This window comes from Schistocerca serialis, chromosome 3 (assembly GCF_023864345.2).
Source record: "Schistocerca serialis cubense isolate TAMUIC-IGC-003099 chromosome 3, iqSchSeri2.2, whole genome shotgun sequence".
In the NCBI taxonomy this organism is placed as follows: domain Eukaryota; kingdom Metazoa; phylum Arthropoda; class Insecta; order Orthoptera; family Acrididae; genus Schistocerca; species Schistocerca serialis.
In genome coordinates, this window is record NC_064640.1 from 823,920,799 (window position 1) to 823,942,579 (window position 21,781).

At 42.3% G+C, this 21,781-nt stretch overlaps 1 protein-coding gene across 2 annotated transcripts in view; it reads left to right on the plus strand.

Moving 5' to 3' along the window:
• LOC126470773 (heat shock 70 kDa protein 14-like) overlaps window positions 1–21,781 on the plus strand; it is a 198,111-nt gene that overhangs the window by 143,188 nt on the left and 33,142 nt on the right. For both annotated transcript variants that reach the window (XM_050098779.1, XM_050098780.1), the window contains exon 6: window positions 16,345–16,603. In XM_050098779.1, the coding sequence (XP_049954736.1) occupies window positions 16,345–16,603 (259 nt within the window). The remainder of the gene's footprint in view (window positions 1–16,344; window positions 16,604–21,781) is intronic.

The following is a 21,781-nucleotide window of genomic DNA, read 5'->3' on the forward strand; positions in this document are numbered from 1 at the left end:
ATTCACGCAAGCAAGCACACCTCACGCACACATGACCACCAACTCCAGCATCTTAGGTCTGACCCCAGCTGCCGGAGTTGGCGGTCAGTAGTTCATGAGGTGTGCTTGCTTGTGTGAATGAATGGAGTGTGTGTCTCTTTTTGCAATGAAGGCTGTTGCTGAAAGCGTATTTGTAAGCATCTTTTAATTGTGCCTGTCTGCAACTAACAGTAAGTAGCAGTCTATCTTTTCCTATGTTGGATATTCCTGCCTGGAGTTTCCATTGTTTAAAATTTAGTGTAAATTCTTTGATCCACCTTTTTCGAAAGTAAAACATTTTCCAGGGACTCTGAAAACACGTATAACCTTTTCGACTGTGAACAATAAAATAAATATTTAAAACAGCTGAAAATCCCAAACATATATCAGGAACATGTGTATCAACAAGAGAAAAAAAGGAAAGAAATTGAAGATCAGATGTATGAAGCCCACGAAATAAAAAAATTCCCATTACTTTTTTTATCACACTTTGTATTATGTGTAGTGATGATTGTTGTCCCGCTCCTAGTAGTTGGTCATTTTGACAATATGTGCAAAATGCACCTGTCTCCTTTGAAAATATAATATTTTACTGTTAATTCTTTTCCAAACACTACAGAAGACTGCCAGTGGTGTATGAAATACAGTAATATTGTTGTTGTTGTTGTGGTCTTCAGTCCTGAGACTGGTTTGATGCAGCTCTCCATGCTACTCTATCCTGTGCAAGCTTCTTCATCTCCCAGTACCTACTGCAGCCTACATCCTTCTGAATCTGTTTAGTGTATTCATCTCTTGGTCTCCCTCTACGATTTTTACCCTCCACACTGCCCTCCAATACTAAATTGGTGATCCCTCGATGTCTCAGAACATGTCCTACCAATCGATCCCTTCTTCTAGTCAAGTTGTGCCACAAGCTCCTCTTCTCCCCAATTCTATTCAATACCTCCTCATTAGATATGTGATCTACCCATCTAATCTTCAGCATTCTTCTGTAGCACCACATTTCGAAAGCTTCTATTCTCTTCTTGTCTGAACTATTTATCGTCCACGTTTCACTTCCATACATGGCTACACTCCACACAGTAATATTAAGAACAGTAAATTGTCTTGGGTTTATTAATGAGTTTTCAGTGATGGTGAAAAATATAAATTGCCTTGAAATAGAATACATGTATGATGCAATTTGAAACAGTATTGAGATGTATTCATAGTCTTATGTTTGTTGTGTAAACTGTGTTACTAAACATCTAACCCACTATTTGGCATATGGTTCATGATTCCAGTTACAGATTGCCTATCTGATGGCTTCCAAGGGCAACAAAAATTTGACTTTCAGTATTTCATTTAATTATTGGCCAAATTTAAAACATTAAAATTCTGTCATAATTTACTCATTAAGAGGTATAAATCTTATGTTAAAAGTCGGGCACAGTAATAAAAGTCTTATAGTTAGAAATGATGTACGTATCTTGAGGCAGCGTAACTGAGGGCGTGCAAGTTGTCCAGGCTATATTCACCCAGAATTTGAGAATGAGAGCACTTAGCAACTTCCAACTAACTTTACACGTAATTTCAAATCTTTTCTAAACTTTTCTCACTTACATGTTTAATGTCAAATATATTTAACACATTAACTCGTTTGTAGAGTAATCATACAGTCTGAAACTGTTTTATACATGAGTGTTAGATTCTTTAAAGAATCTTCATTGAGGTTTACTGTTAATTACTAGGATGTGATCAGAAAATTGGCTATAGCAGTTGTCAATGCAAGTATTGCAAACCCATGCAAGGTTGCATTTATATGGTGAAATGTATTATAATGTGAGATAATGTAATGGAGAAAAACTGTGTAGCTTTAATACAGGGTGTACATAAAGTCCGGGAACACTTTCAATTATTTATTGCGTAAGAACCAAACATTGTACAGATATCATACATGTCGTCTTGAAGAGAAACCCTGTAGGTTTTTTTCCATGTATACCATGTAGTTTGGTAATTTGCCGATAGTCAGGGCTAGTCGCAAACGTGGCAGGTTTTCTGTGTGTTGGAGTTCGACAAAAACGAGTGTACTACAGCTGTTCAATGGATGCTTAAAACCAAGTATGGTAAGAAGCCACCAACAAGGAACGCCATTTAGCACTGGTACAAAAAATTCATTAGGATGGGTTGCTTGTGCCCAGATAAGAGAAGCATGTATGAGAGACTGGGAAGGCAATTTAATCAACCAAGATAGCATAACTCTTGTTACAGATCCTTACCATTTTGAAATGATGGGAAATATTAGCTCAGAAAATAACTGGATATGTAACCAAATATTTGCTAAGTAAATGTTGATAAATATAAATTTAAAGATAGAAGGAACCAGGGCATAAACAGTGGAATTACATCTTGATAGCAAAACGGACAGTGTGTGACATAAATTTGAGCCCTGTGCATGATTACCCGTAAACACTATTTCTAAGTTTTTCTTTGGTTTCCTTCACTGCTTGCTCATTGTACCAGTTGAATAACACCAAGGATAGGCTAGAGCCCTGTCTCTTTCCCTTCTCAATCACTTCTTCCCTTTCATGCCCTTCAACCCTTATAATTGCTATTAATCTTTCCTGGTGTTGGCTTCTACCAGTTTTTCCCTTTTGTAAATAATTTCAGTATTTTGCAACCGTGAATTACTGTACTGATATTTTGGTAATAGTCACTCCTGTCAGCAACTGCTTCCTTTGGAATTGGAATTATTCTTCTTGAAGTTTGAAGGTATTTTGCCTGTTGTCTCATATATTTTGCACACCAGGGTGCATAGTTTTGTCATGACTGGTTCTCAAAAGGACATCAGCAGATGTTACTGATAAAAATGTACCTCAGGGGCCTTGTTTTGGCATAGATCTTTTGGTCCTAGGTCAAATTACCCTTGCAGTATCGTAGCTCCCATCTCATCTTCATCTACTTCCTTTTCCCCTTTCTATAATACTGCCTTCAACTTAATTTCCCTTGTATAGCTCATCTATATATTTCTTCCACATTTCTGCTTTCCCCCGTTTGCTTGGTACTGGTTCTCCATCTAAGCTCATGATATTCATACAGCTGCTTCTCTTTTTTTCCAAATCCCTCTTAATTTACCCGTAGGCAGTATCATTCCCTTGCAAACATTTGCTCATGTCCTGGTGGAATGTCCGCCTTATAAAAATATCGTAATCTAGTCAGTTACTTTATATTTTAAGATTAAAAAAGAAATGTTTATAGATTTTTAATGAATTCTTCTACCAGATTCTGCAAATGCTTTAAAATTTTCAGTTAAATTTACCCCAAAAATTTTAATCTTAGGATTAGATGTCACTTTCCCAGTGAATGTCATACTAAATATTTTCAGGTTTAGGTCCATACTTGCACATCAGTAACTATTTAAGTAGTATGTTGTAAATAAAAATCTTGATGAAATTTCCATTTCTTAAATTATTTTTACGGCGGGCTTAAAGTAGCACTCATTGATAGCCCACATTACTGAAAGTGCGTTGATATTACTAAGAGTTTGGTAAAAGATATTTTTAGGTTCTGGACCCTACTTACATATTAGTATGTATTTAAAAAGTATGTTGTTGATGCAAGTAAAGAACAAATAATGAATATTTTTGTTTAAAAAAATTTTTTTAGGGTAACTGTCGCGAAAAATGTGTTGGTATTGCTAGAATTAAACAAATATCTTCAAGATGATCATGAGTGAACGTTACATAATATTCTGGGCCCACATTTTTGAGCAACGAAGACTTACAAAAGAAAGATGAGTTACCCTAGGACATTATTCCATATGACATTATTGAATTAAAGTATGCAAAATATGTCACCTTACTGATTTGTCTCCCCAAGGTTTACAATGATTCTAAGTGCAAATGCAGCTGAACTAAGCTGTTTTAAGAGTTCCAAAATTAAATCCCTGGAATATATTGCTAGACTTATTAAGTACAACATTCTGCAGTCTTTTGTGTAGCTATGGCATTGATTGGTTGGTTATACCATCAATCCCACCAAACTTCAATTTATCTAAGAGAATGCTGCGATTCACATAATCGGATGCCTTAGATAAGTTGCAGAAAATACCAGATGGCGCTATTTTATTATTTAGTGCTCGTAAAATTTGGCAAGGGAATATGTAAATGGAATTCTCAGTAGAGCAACTCTTCTGAAACCCAAACTGTGGTTCGTTGAGGATATCAGTGCTGCTAAGGTGAGATAATATTCTAGAATACATCACTTTCTCAAACATTTTGGAAAATGGTGTCAGCAGTGAAGCTGGTCAGTAGTTATTGAACTGACATCTCTTTTTATCACCTTTCTTAAAGAGAGGTTTGACAACAGAATATTTCAGCCTCTTTGGAAAAATGAGTTATGTTAGTGATACATCACATATTTCAGATAAGACCATGCTTTTTATATTGGAACAAAACTTTATAATATTGTATTGGAAACACTATCTAAACCAGATGAGCTTTTATTTTCAAGAGTATGGATAATTTTCTGAATTTCAGAAGGAGAAGTTGGTAATACATTCATATGATTGAATTTTATGAGAGTTTCAACACACTGCTGTGATTTTCCCCTTTAACTGTTTGTCCCTATACTTTCTACCAGTTATTAAATGTACTTACTACCCGTGACTCATCATTACATCACTGCCATTCAGTTCAGTAGTGGTGATATCCTGTGCCTCGTTGTCCTGTCTCTCGTTTCACTGCATTCCATAAAGCCCCAAGTCTGTTGTCAGAATTACTGATTTCTGACGTGATGTGAAGGTTTCTTGAATTTTTAATAATTTTTCTTAGTAATTTTGAGTAGTTTTGTTGTGTGCAACTACAGCTGGATCAATACTTGTTCTTGCTAATAGGTACATTTTCCTTTTCCTTGAAGATGATATTTTAATCGCTGTAGTGATCCATGGTTTTCATATGGCCATTTAATATTCTTTCTAATTAGCATATATGGAAAGGTATTTTCAAATAATTAAATGAATTTATCATGGAATAGATAAAATTTAATTTAGCATTTGGTTCAGCATAAATTTCATCTCAGGTTATCTCTTGTAAGCTGTTCTTAAAAACATCTGTTGTGGAGGCATTAATTATTCTGATTTCCACTTAAGTGTATCCATACTGTAAGGCACTAGGTAATTTATCCTAACAAACAGTGCATCATGTTCAGAGAGAGCATTTGTTACTGGGTAAACGGTATTTTTCTGGCTTTGAGCTTTAAAACCAATTAGGGTCCTACAGTCTTTATCCATCTGTGTTGGAAAGTTAATTACTGGAATCAAATTGTGTGATCCAAATAAAGTTCCCTATTTTTCCTATCAGGATCCTTTAGAAAATGTGCATTGAAGTCACCACAGACCATTAACTGCTTGCTGCTGCCTGACAGATAGCACAGTAAGGAATCCAGATTCCTTATAAATAGTTTAAAATTTCCTTGTGGGTATCTATATAATTCACAGATACACTTCTCTGTATGCTGATCACTTCAAAAACTACTTGCCTTAATGTTTTTGAACTTGTGTTCTGTCTTAATATATGTAACAAATCTTCCTTTTCATATATTATTTCTGCATGAGTAAGCTGCTGGAGTTAATGTTTTATACATAATAATAACAAGGAGCATATTAAGAGTATTAGAAAATAATCTTGCTGCATATAATGTTAATTTATAGCAGTGCACTTTAGTAGTATCTTTACACACCTTGTGATCACATGGTTTCTTTGTCAATGAAAGTCTCTCTATTGTATAACAGATTTGTTTTCGTGACCACTCACACCATTAATCCTCACATAAATCCATATTTTATGATTTTAGTCTCATTTTCCATTTCTTAATAGCTGTACTTTATTTACATGTATCATCTTGAACATGCAAATCTGAAGTGTCCTCCAGTTTCCCCCGTTCGTGTTCTGTGAGAGCCTACACTCACCTACTTTGTCTTATTTGTTGCTGACAGCCACCTTTACCTGTGCACTCTAATATGCATAACAAGAAGTTACAAGCAGAGGATTTGAATGTAATTTTTAAAATATTAAATGTAAATCACACCATTTCACATAGTTTTACACTTCCAATTTTTATCTCTCTTATTCCGTCATCATCATTTACAAAATTCAAACGAATAAAGAAATGTGTTGATGAACTGCTATGATAAAAATGTGTCTTTGCTTACAGTATGAACGTTACAACAGCTACTAGTGATAGTTAGCACTCTAATCGACCTACCGTATGCGGCCGATCACTACATACACTCCCCCCTGCGGGTCCAGGGATTACAATAGGCCCGAGGTATTCCTGTCTGTCCTAAGAGGTGACAAAAACGAGTCTCATACGTTTCGGCCTCTATGGGGTGGTCCCCTGTAGGGTTTGACCTCCATTTTTCAAAATTTTCCCAAAGAGTGAGCGAATTGGGGAAGGGCGCCTTACATGGTTTATCCTGTCCATTGTCTATAGAGATCTTTAGCCCACTTCCTCGCCGTTGCATTGCAGTCCAGCTCATCCTCCATCTCTTGGGCAAGGAACCTTCCTGAATGTGTTTTCCACCATGCACTGTGCAGTGTCGCTTTCTGCACCAACGATGACCATGGACTTATTTTGCACCTCATATCCAGCATGGCAGCCAGTCCGTTGTGGTGGGGCCACCATGTACCCTGTTGGTTGTAGCCCCCTGACAAAACGGGGATGGCTCTGCTGATGCCTGCGCTGTTAACTCCCAACATATGCCAAGGATATGCCTGTCACTCTGGGGCATCAGGACTCCCGGCAATGGCCATCGTGCCAGGTGGCCTTTGCTGTGGCTGGGTGGCGCCCGTGGGGAGGGCCCCTGGTCAGAGTGGGTGGCATCGGGGCAGATGATGCGCAATGAAGTGTACCACATCATCACTTGGCGGTGATCAGCCACCAGCAGTCTCTAAGAGTTCCACGTCTCAGTACAATGCAAGAAATTCTGACCCTAAATCATTCCCCTCCCATGGGGGAACGCCAGGCTAAGGATGGCAGCGAACCTTATTCACCCTGGTACCTCGTACGTAAGAGAGCTGATGGGGACTCCTTTGTTTCGATGAAGTCACAGTTTTTTGTAGAGCATTTACAGGACAAGTTTAGTGAGGTGGAGGGCTTGTCCAAAATGCGTTCTGGGTCAGTCTTGATAAAAATAGCATCCTCTGCCCAGTCATGGGCTTTACTCACTTGTAAAAAGTTGGGGGATGTTTCTGTTACCATCACACCACATAAGAGCTTAAATATGGTGCAGGGTCTATATTCCACAGAGGCCTTCTTATACTGTCTGAAGATGAGCTGTGCGCCAATTTAGAGCAGCGAGGTGTACATTTCGTCCGGCATGTCCTCCGGGGTCTGAGGGATAATCAGGTTGCCACCGGTGCCTTCATCTTGGCCTTCGAGGGTGATACATTGCCTGAGAAGGTCAAGGTGGTGGTCTACCGCTGTGATGTAAAGCCCTATATCCCTGTCCCGATGCGGTGCTGTAAGTGCTGGAAGTTTGGCCATATGTCTTCCTGCTCTACTTCCAACGTCACATGTTGAGATTATGGATGTCCATCACATCCCAATACTCCATGTGCCCAGCCTCCCATCTGTGTCAACTGGGGTGAGCATCATTCACCTTGCTCGCCAGACTGCAGGATTTTACAGAAAGAGAGGAAAATTATGGAATACGAAACCCTGGACTGACTGACCTGGACTGAGGCTAAGAGAAAATATGAGCGCCTACATCCTGTGGCTATGACCACCTCACACGCTGCCGCTATGAGAACAGTTGTAGCTCCATCAGTTCCATGAATTCCACTCGACTCTTGGAACCAGAAGGCTACGTCTGCCCCCTTGGTGGGGGGGGGGGGGGGGGGCAATTCCCTCCTGTTGCTCCCGCATCGCCTACCTCGGCACTGCCCCACCAACCATCGGGGACACCAGCCCCACTTCTCAGCTGGAGAAGTGTAAGTCTTCTTCGGCTCCTCTCGCCAGGAAGGGATCCCTTGGGTCACTCCCTTCCCAGCTTTCTGCTAGTGGGAAAGATGATGCTGCTAGTGGCCAAAGTGCCCAAAAGTAGCTGGTTGTAGGGTTTCACAATCATCCTGAGTCCCGGAGACTGAATTAGTGAAACCCTCTCAGCCAGAGAGACCCAAGGAGCAGAGAGAAAAGTCCAAAAAGAAGACTTCTATGACCAAGAAAATTGTGGTGGCACCCACACCACCGCTACCTACAAGGTCTGCATCTGGGGATGAGGTGGAGATGCTCGCATCTGCTGAGGACCTACAGTACTGGCCATAAAAATTGCTACACCACGAAGATGACGTGCTACAGACCCGAAATTCAACTGACAGGAAGAAGGTGCTGTGATATGCAAATGATAAGCTTTTCAGAGCATTCACACAAGGTTGGCGCCGGTGGTGACACCTACAACGTGCTGACATGAGGAAAGTTTCCAACCAATTTCTCATACACAAACATCAGTAGACCGGCGTTGCCTGGTGAAACGTTGTTGTGAAGCCTCGTGTAAGGAGGAGAAATGCCTACCATCACTTTTCCGACTTTGATAAAGGTCGGATTGTAGCCTATCGCGCTTGCAGTTTATCGTATTACTACATTGCTGCTCGCGTTGGTCGAGATCCAATGACTGTTTAGCAGAATATGGAATCGGTGGGTTCAGGAGTGTAATACGGAACGCCGTGCTGGATCCCAGTGGCCTCGTATCACTAGCAATCGAGAAGACAGGCATCTTATCCGCATGGCAGTAACGGATCATGCAGCCTTGTCTCGATCCCTGAGTCAACGAATGGGGACGTTTGCAAGACAACAACCATCTGCATGAACAGTTCGACGACGTTTGCAGCAGCATGGACTATCAGCTCGGAGACCATGACTGCGGTTACCCTTGACGCTGCATCACAGACTGGAGCGCCTGCGAATGTGTACTCAACGACAAACCTTGGTGCACGAATCGCAAAACATCATTTTATCGAATGAATTCAGGTTCTGTTTACAGCATCATGATGGTCGCATCCGTGTTTGGCGACATCACGCTGAAAGCACATTGGAAGCGTGTATTCGTCATCGCCATACTGTCGTATCACCCGGGGTGATGGTATGGGCTGCCATTGGTTACACGTCTCGGTCACACCTTGTTCACATTGACGGCACTTTGATCAGTGGACGTTACATCTCAGATGTGTTACGACCCGTGGCTCTATCCTTCATTCGATCCCTGCAAAACCCTACATTTCAGCAGTATAATGCACAACCGCATGTTGCAGGTCCTGTACAGGCCTTTCTGGATACAGAAAATGTTCGACTGCTGCCCTGGCCAGCACATTCTCCAGATCTCTCATCAATTGAAAACGTCTGGTCAATGGTGGCCAAGCAACTGGCTCGTCACAATATACCAGTCACTACTCTTGATGAACTGTGGTATTGTGTTGAAGCTGCATTGGCAGCTGTACCTGTACATGCCATCCAAGCTCTGTTTGACTTAATGCCCAGGCATATCAAGGCCGTTATAACGGCCAGAGGTGATTGTTCTGGGTACTGATTTCCCAGTCTCATGATGTCATCCTTCAGTGGAATCACGATGACTTTTTCCACCGCCTGGCTGAGCTACGGCAACTGTTAAGCTTGACACCTGCTATCTACATTGCACTTCAGGAAACCTGGTTCCCGGCAGTGCGGACCCCATCCCTCCATGGCTATAAGGGATATTACAGGAACCGTAGCAACTATAATAGTGTGTCAGCTGGAGTTTGCATTTATGTCCTAAACTCAGTCTGTAGTGTAACAGTGCCCCTTCAAACCCCTCTTGAAGCAGTGGCCGTCAGCATAAGGGCGACACAGGAAATAACTGTCTGCAATGTATATCTTCCTCCAGATGGTGCAATACCCCTGAATGTATTAGCTGCACTGATTAATCAACTCCCTAAACCTTTCCTACTTTTTGGATATTTTAACACCCATAACCCCTTGTGGGGTGGCACCGTACTTAGTGGACAAGGCAGTGATGTCGAAGCTTTACTGTCTCAGTTCGACCTCTTCCTCGTAAATACTGGGGCCACCACACATTTTATTGTGGCTCATGGTAGTTACTCAGCCATTGATTTATCCATTTGCAGCCCAGGACGTCTCCCATATGTCCACTGGAGAGCACATGACGACCTGTGCAGTTGTGACCACTTCCCCATCTTCCTGTCACTGCCCTGGCATCAGGCCAACGGTCACTTATCAAGATGGGTTTTTAAACAAGGTGGACTGGGAAACTTTCACCTCTGCGGGCACCATTGACTCTCCCCCACAGGGTAACATGGGTGTGATGGTTGAGCAGGTGACTACAACAGTCGTTAATGCAGAGGAAACGCAATCCCTCGCTCTTTTAGATGCCCCCTTGGTGGTTGACAGAAGTCACTGAGGCAATTAAGGAGCATCAGCAAGCTCTACAGCAGCATAAGTGGCACCCTTCCCTGGATCACCTCATAGCCTTTAAGCGGCTCCTTGTCAGCGTTCGCCAGATTATCAAATTACGGATGGAGGAGTGTTGGGAGAGATAAGTCTCATCCATTGGATGCCGTATGTCACTTTCCCAAGTCTGGACGAAGATCAGACATCTTTTTTGTACCAGATCCCAACAGATGTCCGTGGCATTAACATCAATGGTGTGTTGTCAACCGGCGCTAATGCGATTGCAGAGCACTATGCTTGAGGCTCTGCTTCGGCGATCTAACCCCCCCCCCCCCCCCCCCCCCCTTTTGCACCCTGAAACGGTGGATGGAAAGGAAAGCCCTCTCGTTCGCTACACCCCACAGTGAACCCTATAACGCCCCATTTACATAGTGGGAGCTCCTCAGTGCCCTTGCACATTGCCCTGACACAGCTCCTGGGCCAGATCAGATCCATGGTCAGATGATTAAACATCTCTCATCTGACTACAAGTGACATCTCCTTGTCATCTTCAATCGGATCAGTTGCGTCTCGTCTTTCCATCCCAGTGGTGGGAGAGCACCATCATTCCGATGCTTAAACTCGGTAAAAACCCGCTTGAAGTGGATAGCTATCGGACCATCAGCCTCACCAATGTTCTTTGTAAGCTCCAGGAGTGTATGGTGTGTCTGTGGTTGTGTTGGCTCCTGGAGTCACGTGGTCCACTGACTCCATGCCAGGGCGGCTTCCGCCAGGGTTGCTCTAACACTGATAATCTTGTGTCCCAAGAGTCTGCCATCTGAACAGCCTTTTCCAGATGCCAACACCTAGGTGCCGTCTTGTTTGATTTACAAAAAGCATATGACACCACCTGGCAACATCATATCCTTGCCACATTATACAAGTGTGGTCTCAGAGGCCCACTCCTGTTTTTTTTATCCAAAATTTCCTGTCACTTCATACTTTCCGTGTCTAGGTTGATGCCTCCCATAGTTCGCCCCATTTCCAGGAGAGAGGGGTCCTTCAGGGCTCCGTATTGAGTGTATCTCTATTTTTAGTGGCCATTAATGGTGTAGCAGCAGCTGTAGGGCCATCCGTCCCACTGTCCCTGTATGCAGACGACTTCTGAATTTCACACTGTTCCACCAGTATTGGTGTTGCTGAGTGGTGCCTACAGGGCGCCACCCACAAGGCGCAGTCATGGGCTCTAGCCCACGGTTTCCAGTTTTCGGCCGCAAAGTCGTGTATAATGCACTTCTGTTGGTGTTGTATTGTTCATCTGGAACCAGAACTTCACCTTAATGTCGATCCACTCACTGTAGTGGAGACATATCGATTCTTAGAACTGTTTTTTGACGCCCGATTGACTTGGCTTTCTCACCTCAGTCACCTTAAGCAGAAATGCTGGCAGCACCTCAATGCCCTTTGCTGCCTGAGCAACACCAATTGGGGTGCAGATCGCTGTGCGCTACTGCAGCTCTACAGAGCCCTTGTTCAATCCCGCCTTGAGTATGGGAGTGTGGTTTATGGTTCGGCTACACCCTCAGCATTGCGTTTGCTCGACCCAGTGCACCACTGTGGCGTTTGCCTAGTGACAGATGCTTTTAGGATGAGTCTGGTGAATAGTGTCCTGGTGGAGGCCGGAGTCCCTCCATTGCAGGTTAGGCGTGCACAGTTGCTCTCCAGTTACATTGCATACGTTTGTAGTTCTCTTGAGCATCTGAATTTCGGTCTCCTTTTCCTGCCCGTGGCGGTTCATCTCCTGCATCGGCGGCCCAGGTCAGGGCTTACACTTGCAGTTCGTGTTCAAACCCTTCTGTCTGAACTTCAGTTGTTGCCTTCACCACCTACACTTGAGGTTCATTCACGAACACCTCAGTCGTGTACATCTAGGCTGCAGCTTCGATTCTCGTCATGTACTGGGGCCATGAAGTGGTTTACACCAATGGCTCGATGGCTAATGGTCATGTTGGCTTTGCCTATGGTCACGGAGGACATATAGAGCAGCATTCCTTGCGTGATGGCTGCAGTGTTTTCACTGCAGAGCTGTCGGCCATATCTCGTACTCTTGAGCACATCCACTCATGCCCAAGTGAGTCATTTATCCTGTGTACTGATTCCTTGAGCAGCCTACAAGCTACTGACCAGTGCTACCCTCATCATCCTTTGGTAGCGACCATCCAGGAGTCCGTCTATGCCCTGGAATGGTCCAGTCATTCAGTGGTGTTTGTCCGGACCCCAGGTAAAGTAGGAATCCCAGGCAATGAATTTGCCGACAGGTTGGCTAAACGGGCTATGCAGAAACCGCTTATGGAGATTGGCTTCTCTGAAACTGACCTGAGCTCAGTATTACGCCGCAAGGTTTTGTGGCTTTGGGAGACAGAATGGCATAACCTCAGTACGCACAGCAAGCTGCGTGCCCTTGAGGAAACTACGAATGTGTGGAAGACCTCTGTGCGTGCCTCTGCGTGCCCATAAGGAAACTACGAATGTGTGGAAGACCTCTGTGCGTGCCTCTCACAGGGACTCTGTGTTTCTCTGTCGGCTCCGCATTGGCCATACGTGGCTGTCTCATGGTTACCTCCTCCTTCGTGATGACCCACCTCAGTGTCACTGTGGCTCACGAATGACATTCGTCCATCTCTTGCCGGACTGCTCACTTTCCGCCGCTCTGCAGCGGACTTTTAACCTTCCCAGCACCCTACCTTCAGTGTTGGGCAATAATGCCTCAACAGCAGCTTTAGTTTTACATTTTATTCTTGAGGGTGTGTTTTATCATTTTCTCCAAGTTTTAGCACATGTCCTTCATCCCTGTGTGTCCTCCACCCTCGTGCTTTCAGGGTGGGGGTTTTAATGTGTTGCAGAGTGGCTGGCTTTTCCTTTTTATCCTCATTGTCAGCCAGCCATGGTAATGTGCTTTTTTGATTTAAGATCTTCTACCTGTTGTTTGCGTTTTTGTGGTTTTCTTGTCCCCTTTTGTCCATTTAAGTGTGTTGACCTTCAGTCGTTGTCATTTTTCCTTTCATTCTGTTTGGTCTTGTCTCATTGTCTTACTCTCACCCTTGTGGCATTGTTTCCTTCGGAACAGTGGACCGATGACCTCATAGTTTGGTCCCTTCCTCACTCTTTTAAACCAACCAACTAGGCCACTCTTTGTGCAGTCTATTGATTACTGGCTTTCCCAGCATTATTTGTGCCAGGTTTACTTAATTGGTACACTACATGGCTATGACAATTGAAACATGATGTCCTCCCTCTCTCAAAAGAAGAAGAAGAAGAAGAAGAAGGAGGAGGAGGAGGAGGAGGAGGAGGAGGAAGACCTTATAGATGTGTGCTGATAGGATGGATGACCATTGAGGCGAAATGGTCGTTAGTGGTAACCTCAGGTGAACCTGCCACACCGTAGTGTTATAACACCTACATAGGCAGTCAGTGCCCTCTATCTGGGTGGACTGTACAGAACCCAAGCTGTTTGTGGGAATGCATGTGGATCCCAACTAAGACGAAAGAAATATCTCCATGTTACGGGTGGGTCATTAGCAGTCACCAAAACCCTCTGGAACTGCACCAGGAAATTGAACTTTGATCATTGTTGAAAGGCACAATCTTGTCAGAATGTCTTTGTTGTGGAGTAGAAAAACACGATACCCTCAGCTACCATAAGGCCTTGTAAGTTGTAGGGACGTCATGGACATTGACACTGCTGAACTGAAAAAGTAGTGGGGAATCGGAAGCATAACAGAAGAGAGGAATTTGATGATGTAAGTGAATGGTGAACTGTAGAGAACTGTTGCCTTCACCATAACATTCAGTTGGCTATCCTAGAACTCATCAAGGTTTTATTTATTATACTAAAAGTAAAACTTTAGGTACCCAATCTAATGTGGTGCTACAAATGCCAATGGTGTGGTAACACCACAGGAAAGACACCTTCAAAGCCACGACATTATGTTCAGTGCCAGACTTCTGTCTAAATTGCTCAGATAGTCAGCTGCTGACCAGAAGAAGGGATTGGTTGGTAGGACATGTTCTGAGGCATCAAGGGATCACCAATTTAGTATTTGAGGGCAGCGTGGAGGGTAAAAATCATAGGGGGAGACCAAGAGATGAATACACGAAGCAGATTCAGAAGGGCGTAGGTTGCAGTAGGTACTGGGAGATGAAGAAGCTTGCACAGGATAGAGTAGCATGGAGAGCTGCATCAAACCAGTCTCAGGACTGAAGACCACAACAACAACAACAGTCAGCTGCTAGGAGCAGGCTTTGCGTGGTATTTTTAGAAGAAACGAAAATTTAAAAAATTATGTTGGTCATTAAAATTTCCTGTACTGAGAAAGAAATAACATAATACCTTGCAACCTCCTCTGTTCTGCATCTACATACATACTCTGCAGGCCACCTAATGGTGCCCGACAGAGGGTAACTTGTACGAATGCTAGTCATTTTCTTTCCTGTTCCACTTGCAAACAGAGTGAGGGGAAAATGACTGTTCATATGCTACCATACGAGTCCTAATTTCTTTTACATTGTCTGTGCAGTCCATATGTGATGCTATGTTGGTGGCAGTAGAATTGTTCTGCAGTTGGCTGCAGATGCTGATTCTCTAAGTTCTCTCAGTAGTGTTTCGGGAAAAGAATGCCAGCTTTCCTCCGGGGATTACCATGTGGGTTCACGAAGTATCTCTGCAATACTTTCATGTTGATTGAACCTACTGGTAACAAATCTACCGACACGCTTTTGAATTGCTTTGATGTCTTCCTTTAATCCATCCTGATGTGGATCCCAAACACTCTAGCAGTACTCAATAATGGGTCTCACAAGTGTTCTATACACTATTGCCTGCCCCCCCTCCCGTTTCCAGGGAAGAGAATGTTTTTATCACTTATATGAATGATATTCCATAACAGAATATTTGTTTGTAACCTATATAAAATCAGGTCACAGATATCAGGATATTTAGACTCAAAACTAAAGAAAATCCACTTCCGAACAACACTGTCTTCCATGCTCATGTGCAGTCAGGTGTCTGCTTATATGAACATGGTCTCCTATATAACGGACTTGTAAGAACTTTACAGTTAGTTGACTAGTTTTTGAAGCGATTGTCTCTGAAGCTGGGCGTTTTGCATTGAAATGCAATTTTGACGTTATTTTTGAATAGACTCGTCATTGATTTTGAAGGATATTATTGCGTTTTACTTAATAACGTGTACACATTTTATGGAAGCTTTAATGCAGCTTGGAAGTCCATGTTCAAAAGAAATGGACTTGGCTGTCTTTTAATCTAGGTACCTTAAATATCCTGTTAAATCATTGGGTCTTATCAATTGGTATGAGCCTCTTATGGTGGCTGTGAACCAGCACGCAATTAAGTTTTGCCATTTCATTCCCCCCCCCCCCCCCCCCCCCCCTTTTTGTCATCTCTGCCTTTTGTGGTGCTACAATAAATGCAGAACACCATGTATTAAGAGATACAGTCTAAATGTGTGTATTTTTAAACAGTGGAGACATTGGGCCATAGTGTGTAGATGGAGGGGGGGGCGGGGAGGAGAGAGAGAGAGATTGTCTACATCTGACAAAGGACTTAGTATTTTAGCTTACAGTGTCAAACAGTCTTCTTTCAGTGTGCCTGTTTGCCACCAAGCACCTCCCATATGTGGTGAGTAGTAATCTATCTTTTTGATATGTAATTATCAGTTCCCTTAATTCTACTATAGAGTTTCTTATTGGAACACATCAAAAACTGAGCAGTTGTTGTGGTGAAAAACTACTATAACAACCTTAACTGTTTGCTTTCCAATTTTTTAATAAAAGAAGGAAGACTGACTAGTGATACCATTATTCAATATGTGTGGGCCATTTAAACATAATACTTTCTTCTTATTGCAGGAAATGGAAGTTGGATCCAAATGACAGTCGGCGTGCTATGGCTAAATTGTACAATGCTGCAGAGCAGTGCAAACACATTTTGTCCACAATGAGTACAGCTCATTGTTTTATTGAGTCTTTGTGTGAAGGAACAGACTTTAGCTACAATGTTACAAGAGCACGATTTGAAAATTTGATTAGTGCAGCTGTGAAAATGTGCACTGCCCCCATAGAAGAAGCACTGAGCCAAGCAGGTATCGATTGCAGAGACATAAACAAGGTGAGTCATCTAGTAGAGTTACTACCATTTTACAACATTACCCTTTCTCCATCCCTTCCCCAGTCCCTCATACCCTTCCATGCCCCCAACCCTCCCATTTACCATTCCCTTTTGCACTGTGTAACAATTCTGAGTCAGGTGTTTCTTCTTGTGATAATGCTCATGTTCTATTTCTTATTTTTTATTTTATTTTATTATACTGTATTGCTCTTCTGTGTCAGTGATTCAAGGCTATGACCATAGCATCATACTTTCAGGTGAATTTTCAAGCTCTATGTCTACATATGTACTCGGCAAGCCATCTTATGGTGCATGACAGAAGGTACCTTGTACCAACACTAATCATTTCCTTTCCTGTCCACTTGCAAATAGAGCAAGGGAAAAAGCAACTGTCTACGTGCCTCCATATGAACTGTAATATCTCTTATCTTATTGTCATGGTCCTTAAGCAAAATGTACTACATTGATGGCAGTAGAATCATTCTTCAGTCAGCAGCAAATGCTGATACTCTGACTTTTCTCAATAGTATTTCACAAAAAGAATGTGGTCTTCCCTCCAGGGATTTCCATTTCAGTTCACGAAGCACCTTAGTAATAATCATTTGTTGATCGAACCTACTGGTAACAAACCAAGCAGCCTGCCTGTGAATTGCTTCGATGCTTCCTTTTATGCGACCTGGTGGGGATCCCAAACACTCGAGCAGTACTCAAGAATGAGTTGTACTAGTATTCTATACTTGGTCTCCTTTATGGGTGAACCACACATTCCACACGATATTAGGCAAGTGTACTAGTTTCTTTGGCTCTTCATTGTATGTCACAGATGCAAGGTGGTGGTGGTGGTGATGATGATTTTACATTATTCTCCAGTTCTTTTCACTTACCTATGTTTCCTGTTAGGAAACACTGTGTGTGTGTGTGTGTGTGTGTGTGTGTGTGTGTGTCTGTGTAAATTCTCAAAATATGTGAATGCATAATGTTTGCCTAAAAGAACAGACACCACGGTGCAGAATCTGCAGCTATGAAAAATTATATGTAAATTGAAGGGGGATAACTGCTGTCAGCTGCCGCAGGACGTTAAGTGGAATTGGTGGCGATGAGCGAAAATGTGTACCGGACCGAGACTCAAATCTGGGCTCTCCTGCATACTAGACAGGTGCAGTAACCACTGAACCATCCGGGACACAGTGTGAAATTTAAACTTCTGTGATTTCTCCAAATAAATGTAGGCAAATGCCAGAACGGTTCCCTTGAAAAGGATGTGGGCGATTTCGTTCCCGATACCTGCATACACTGAGCTCGTACTCTCACTTCCTTGTCATTGGTGGGCTATAAGACCCTAATCTTCACTTCTTCTTTTATTTACCATGAGTATTGCTGTCTAGTGTATACCAGCAGCAAGTGCAAGGCAAATAAATGAGAATATTAGTTCATATGTCTTAGCTGCTTCAGTTCAATTGTCAAGATTTTCAGCTCCGATTAGTCTGTCGCAAGCTGTGCTGCTGTATGTAAGAAAGCAAAATGAGTGAACTCTGGAAGCACTCAGTATTTTTAGATATGTTGGTCACAGAATATGGGAAGTAGGCAGAACTTAAGAGCTCTTTTTTTTTATAGTGCATTTTGCCTGGTCTCAAGTTGATCATGGTTGTCTGATGTGTCAGTATGCTCAGTCATTCTAGATGAAAACCTGTGAAGCAGTCAATCATGCGGAAATAGTGTTGGCCACCAAACCTTTTATGATCAGCTCCACTGTATGCTCTGAAGCTAGCAAACCACCTCTTGTAATTGCATAGCAGCTCATCATGGTGTGAGAAGATTATAAAGTTTCCTCAGTGCAGAAGACACAGGCACACCATATCGTCGGTCACCCATTGACAGAAAAACACACTGAATAACAATTTGTGAGCACGTATCGAGCCTTTGGAATACATAGAAGTCAGGGGAAGCTCATGGAGGCCAGACGGATTGAACTTTAAAATGGTAAGTAGGTTATTAGTAAATGTTACTACATGCGACATAAGAGGGTGAACCTTGCATCTACTAGCCACAATTACAAGAATTGTGCAATTGAACATCTCACAGACAAAGTTGTAATTGCTGCATGTGCCTTTAGAGTTGTTACCAATGCAGAATGTAAAATTTATTAATCAAACTCTAGAACCTGACCTAATCCATTCCCTGGAATGATTTATTGCTGTGCAGGAAGGGGTCATTTCAGCCAAGCACTTAATGCAACACGTAGAGCATTTCAGAGAAGGATGACGACATATGACAATGATTGTGAGTGCTGCAGTACCAAGTGCTACAGTGGCTCTGACTCTGGTGCGTGTAGCTTTTATTCTTTTGAGGTGGAGAGCCAGTCATCAGCATAAACCACCAATACTCCAGGTTTTAGTAGACTAGATCCATAGAGCATAAGAGAGAGTGAGAGTATAACTTTGTAGTGTGAATGTAGAGTAGGTGTAAATTTAGGATTAAGAGAAAAGGAAGCACTGGGACAAGCCATGAAGGTTTAAATTGCCCGAAGTGAAAACAAGTGCAAAAAGAAGACTTCTAAGCAAATAGCAATAAGCAGCTTAGTAAGAAAGATTTGATGCCGTATCTAACACGTCAGCAACTTGCTAGTTGTTTTGGGTATAAAATTTATTTGTAATTTGTACAAACAAGTAGTGTGATATGAAAATGGTGCGTCTTGTTCGTGTGTGTTGTGTGTGTGTGTGTGTGTGTGTGTGTGTGTGTGTGTGTGTGCGCGTGTGTGTGTGTAAGGGGGGGCGCTTGTAAAGTAGTATAACACAATATAGTTAGCCTTACTCAAATTCAAAGAAGCCATCGAGGCAACTATTTAATATCGGAAGAATTTTTTAATTAATATTGTATTTAACTTTTCTTGCAATATAAGACACACAGATAAATAACATTTACACTACCAGAAAAAAAACTTAAATAATGAATGTAAAGTACATTCTTTTTGAAGCATGCAGAAATTTTTTAGATCTTCACTAATTTGTCAGGTCCTTTCTCTCCTAAATTATTTCTTAATTTTGACCAAACAAGCCAGTAGGTGGAGAAGATCCTCTCAATGGATGCAGTGCTAGCAGGGCAAGAAAAGGGGCCTAATAAAGTAATTGTAAGAATGGGTTACATTTTGAATAAGTTAATAATAGGAATTTTAATTGAACTATCGTCAATGTGAAAAATAGAAAAAACAATAAAACCCACAAAAACTAAATTTGACCCACTGGGTTGGATTTTTTTTTTTAATACCCGAGTTTATCTCAACTCTCATGTATGGCCATATTAGAGTAAATCTGAGCAGTGCATTGCCACAGCTATGAAAGCAGGCGAGCACGGGATGTTGTCACTGTAATAATTCAACAAGGCCAGTGCAGTGTTTTGATGTAGATTACCTTGTTGAATCAGTGAACTCAGCAGTACTGCATATACTAATGCAGCAAAGGGCAAGGCAGTTGTCCAAACTGACAGTGGCAGTGGATTTTTTGGATACGTGACTGATAGTGCTGCATATGCATGAATGAATGGTGCACTGCTATTGACAATAAGTACAAGTAATTTTTGTAATGGATTTATTCTTAGTCTTGCAGCCGAATTGGGGCGACAGGGTTTTGCCAAATGAGGATACCACGTGGACCTGCCAATAAAAAGTCACTGGTTTGAGGCCACAGATGGACAACAGCTCTATACACTAAGTCCCTCCCCACAATTACTCCCAATTTGCAGTGGACTACACCAGGTCATCTCCAGTAGCATGGCTGACCACTGCTCAGAGTGCAGCAGGTATCCACACTAGGCATCTTCACATGGTAGGCATCCCCTACTGTGACTCAGCTGGGTGTCAGCCGGGGCCACACAGCATCGTCAAGAACATGCTGCAAACGCTCGGGGCAAAAGCCGCATCAGTATTGTGTGGAATGTGAGCAGCCAGCACAGTGGAATTCAGTGGCCAGCTGGCCACTGATAGAGTCTATCGAGCAGCTGAGATGCCTCAATGTAAGAACTTGTTAGATTTGCAGCTGCCTTTCCCTGGAACCTCTCGGGCTCCCACCTCGCCTCCGTCGCCTGTTTGCACCGTGCTGGCTCGTAGCCACTCCACCCTGCACCAGGGAACACTGTAGTTAGCACACTGGATTCATATTCAGAAGGACCAGAATTCAAATCGACATCGAGCCATTCACACTTAGGGTTGTCATAGTCCCTCCCTCTCACCCTCTGAAATAGATATAGCATTTGCTGGGATTGTTCGTTACAGAAAAGCTTGTCCTATTTCCTTCCTCATTTTGATCATATCTGTGCTTGTGTTCTCTCTCTCTAATTACAATGAACGGTACATTGCAATCTATTATCTTCCTTTTCTTTTCTTTGTGGTTTTTGAGAAGGACATTGAGTGCTATTGCATCAGTTGTCACTTTGATTCCATACTAAACTGCAAGCACAAGGTTTCATTTCATATCGGTGTGATTCAAAGGAAGAATTACACAGTAATTAAATTTCCAGAGATTTCCATGAATTTTGCCTTTAAGCAGGCAAAATATCTGCTTGCCATCTTTTTCCAGGGCAATGATGTGGAGCACATTTGGTAATGCACAATTCATCAGTTGTCATTTATAGAGTCTACTTTTCACAAATTTTTAATCCTGAAAGTGGTTCTTCATGTCAGAAGGTGACACTGGCATTGACAGACAGTCTGTCACTCCCTTGCCATTCCTAAAGCAGTTGACCTGATCTTAAACATATTTTATGTTGGCATCTTCTATACTGTTGCTGTTTTCCCCAATCTGTAAGACATGGTGTATACGACCCGGGACAACCGGGAGATCTGGGAAAAACCCGGGAATTTGTTCATCTGGGAGAAAACCAGGAAAAACCAGGGAATTTTTTAGAATTCTGGAAATTTTTCGTTGTTTTAGTTTCCAGTTAAATTTGTGTAACTTTGACTGGTAAGAACCAATACTCTAACAAAGGATATTACTGTATCCCACTACTCCAGAATAATACTGCAGCATTAAAACATGAACGAGAGAAAAAATGAAAATAAAACTTAAATTGCAAAGGAAATGCACCATATAAATTAACACAGTGCACGTACAAGCGTCTGTCAACAGCAAAATGTGTTAAAGGCTGTAGGAAGACTATGCAATGCTTCATAACAACGAATTGCCT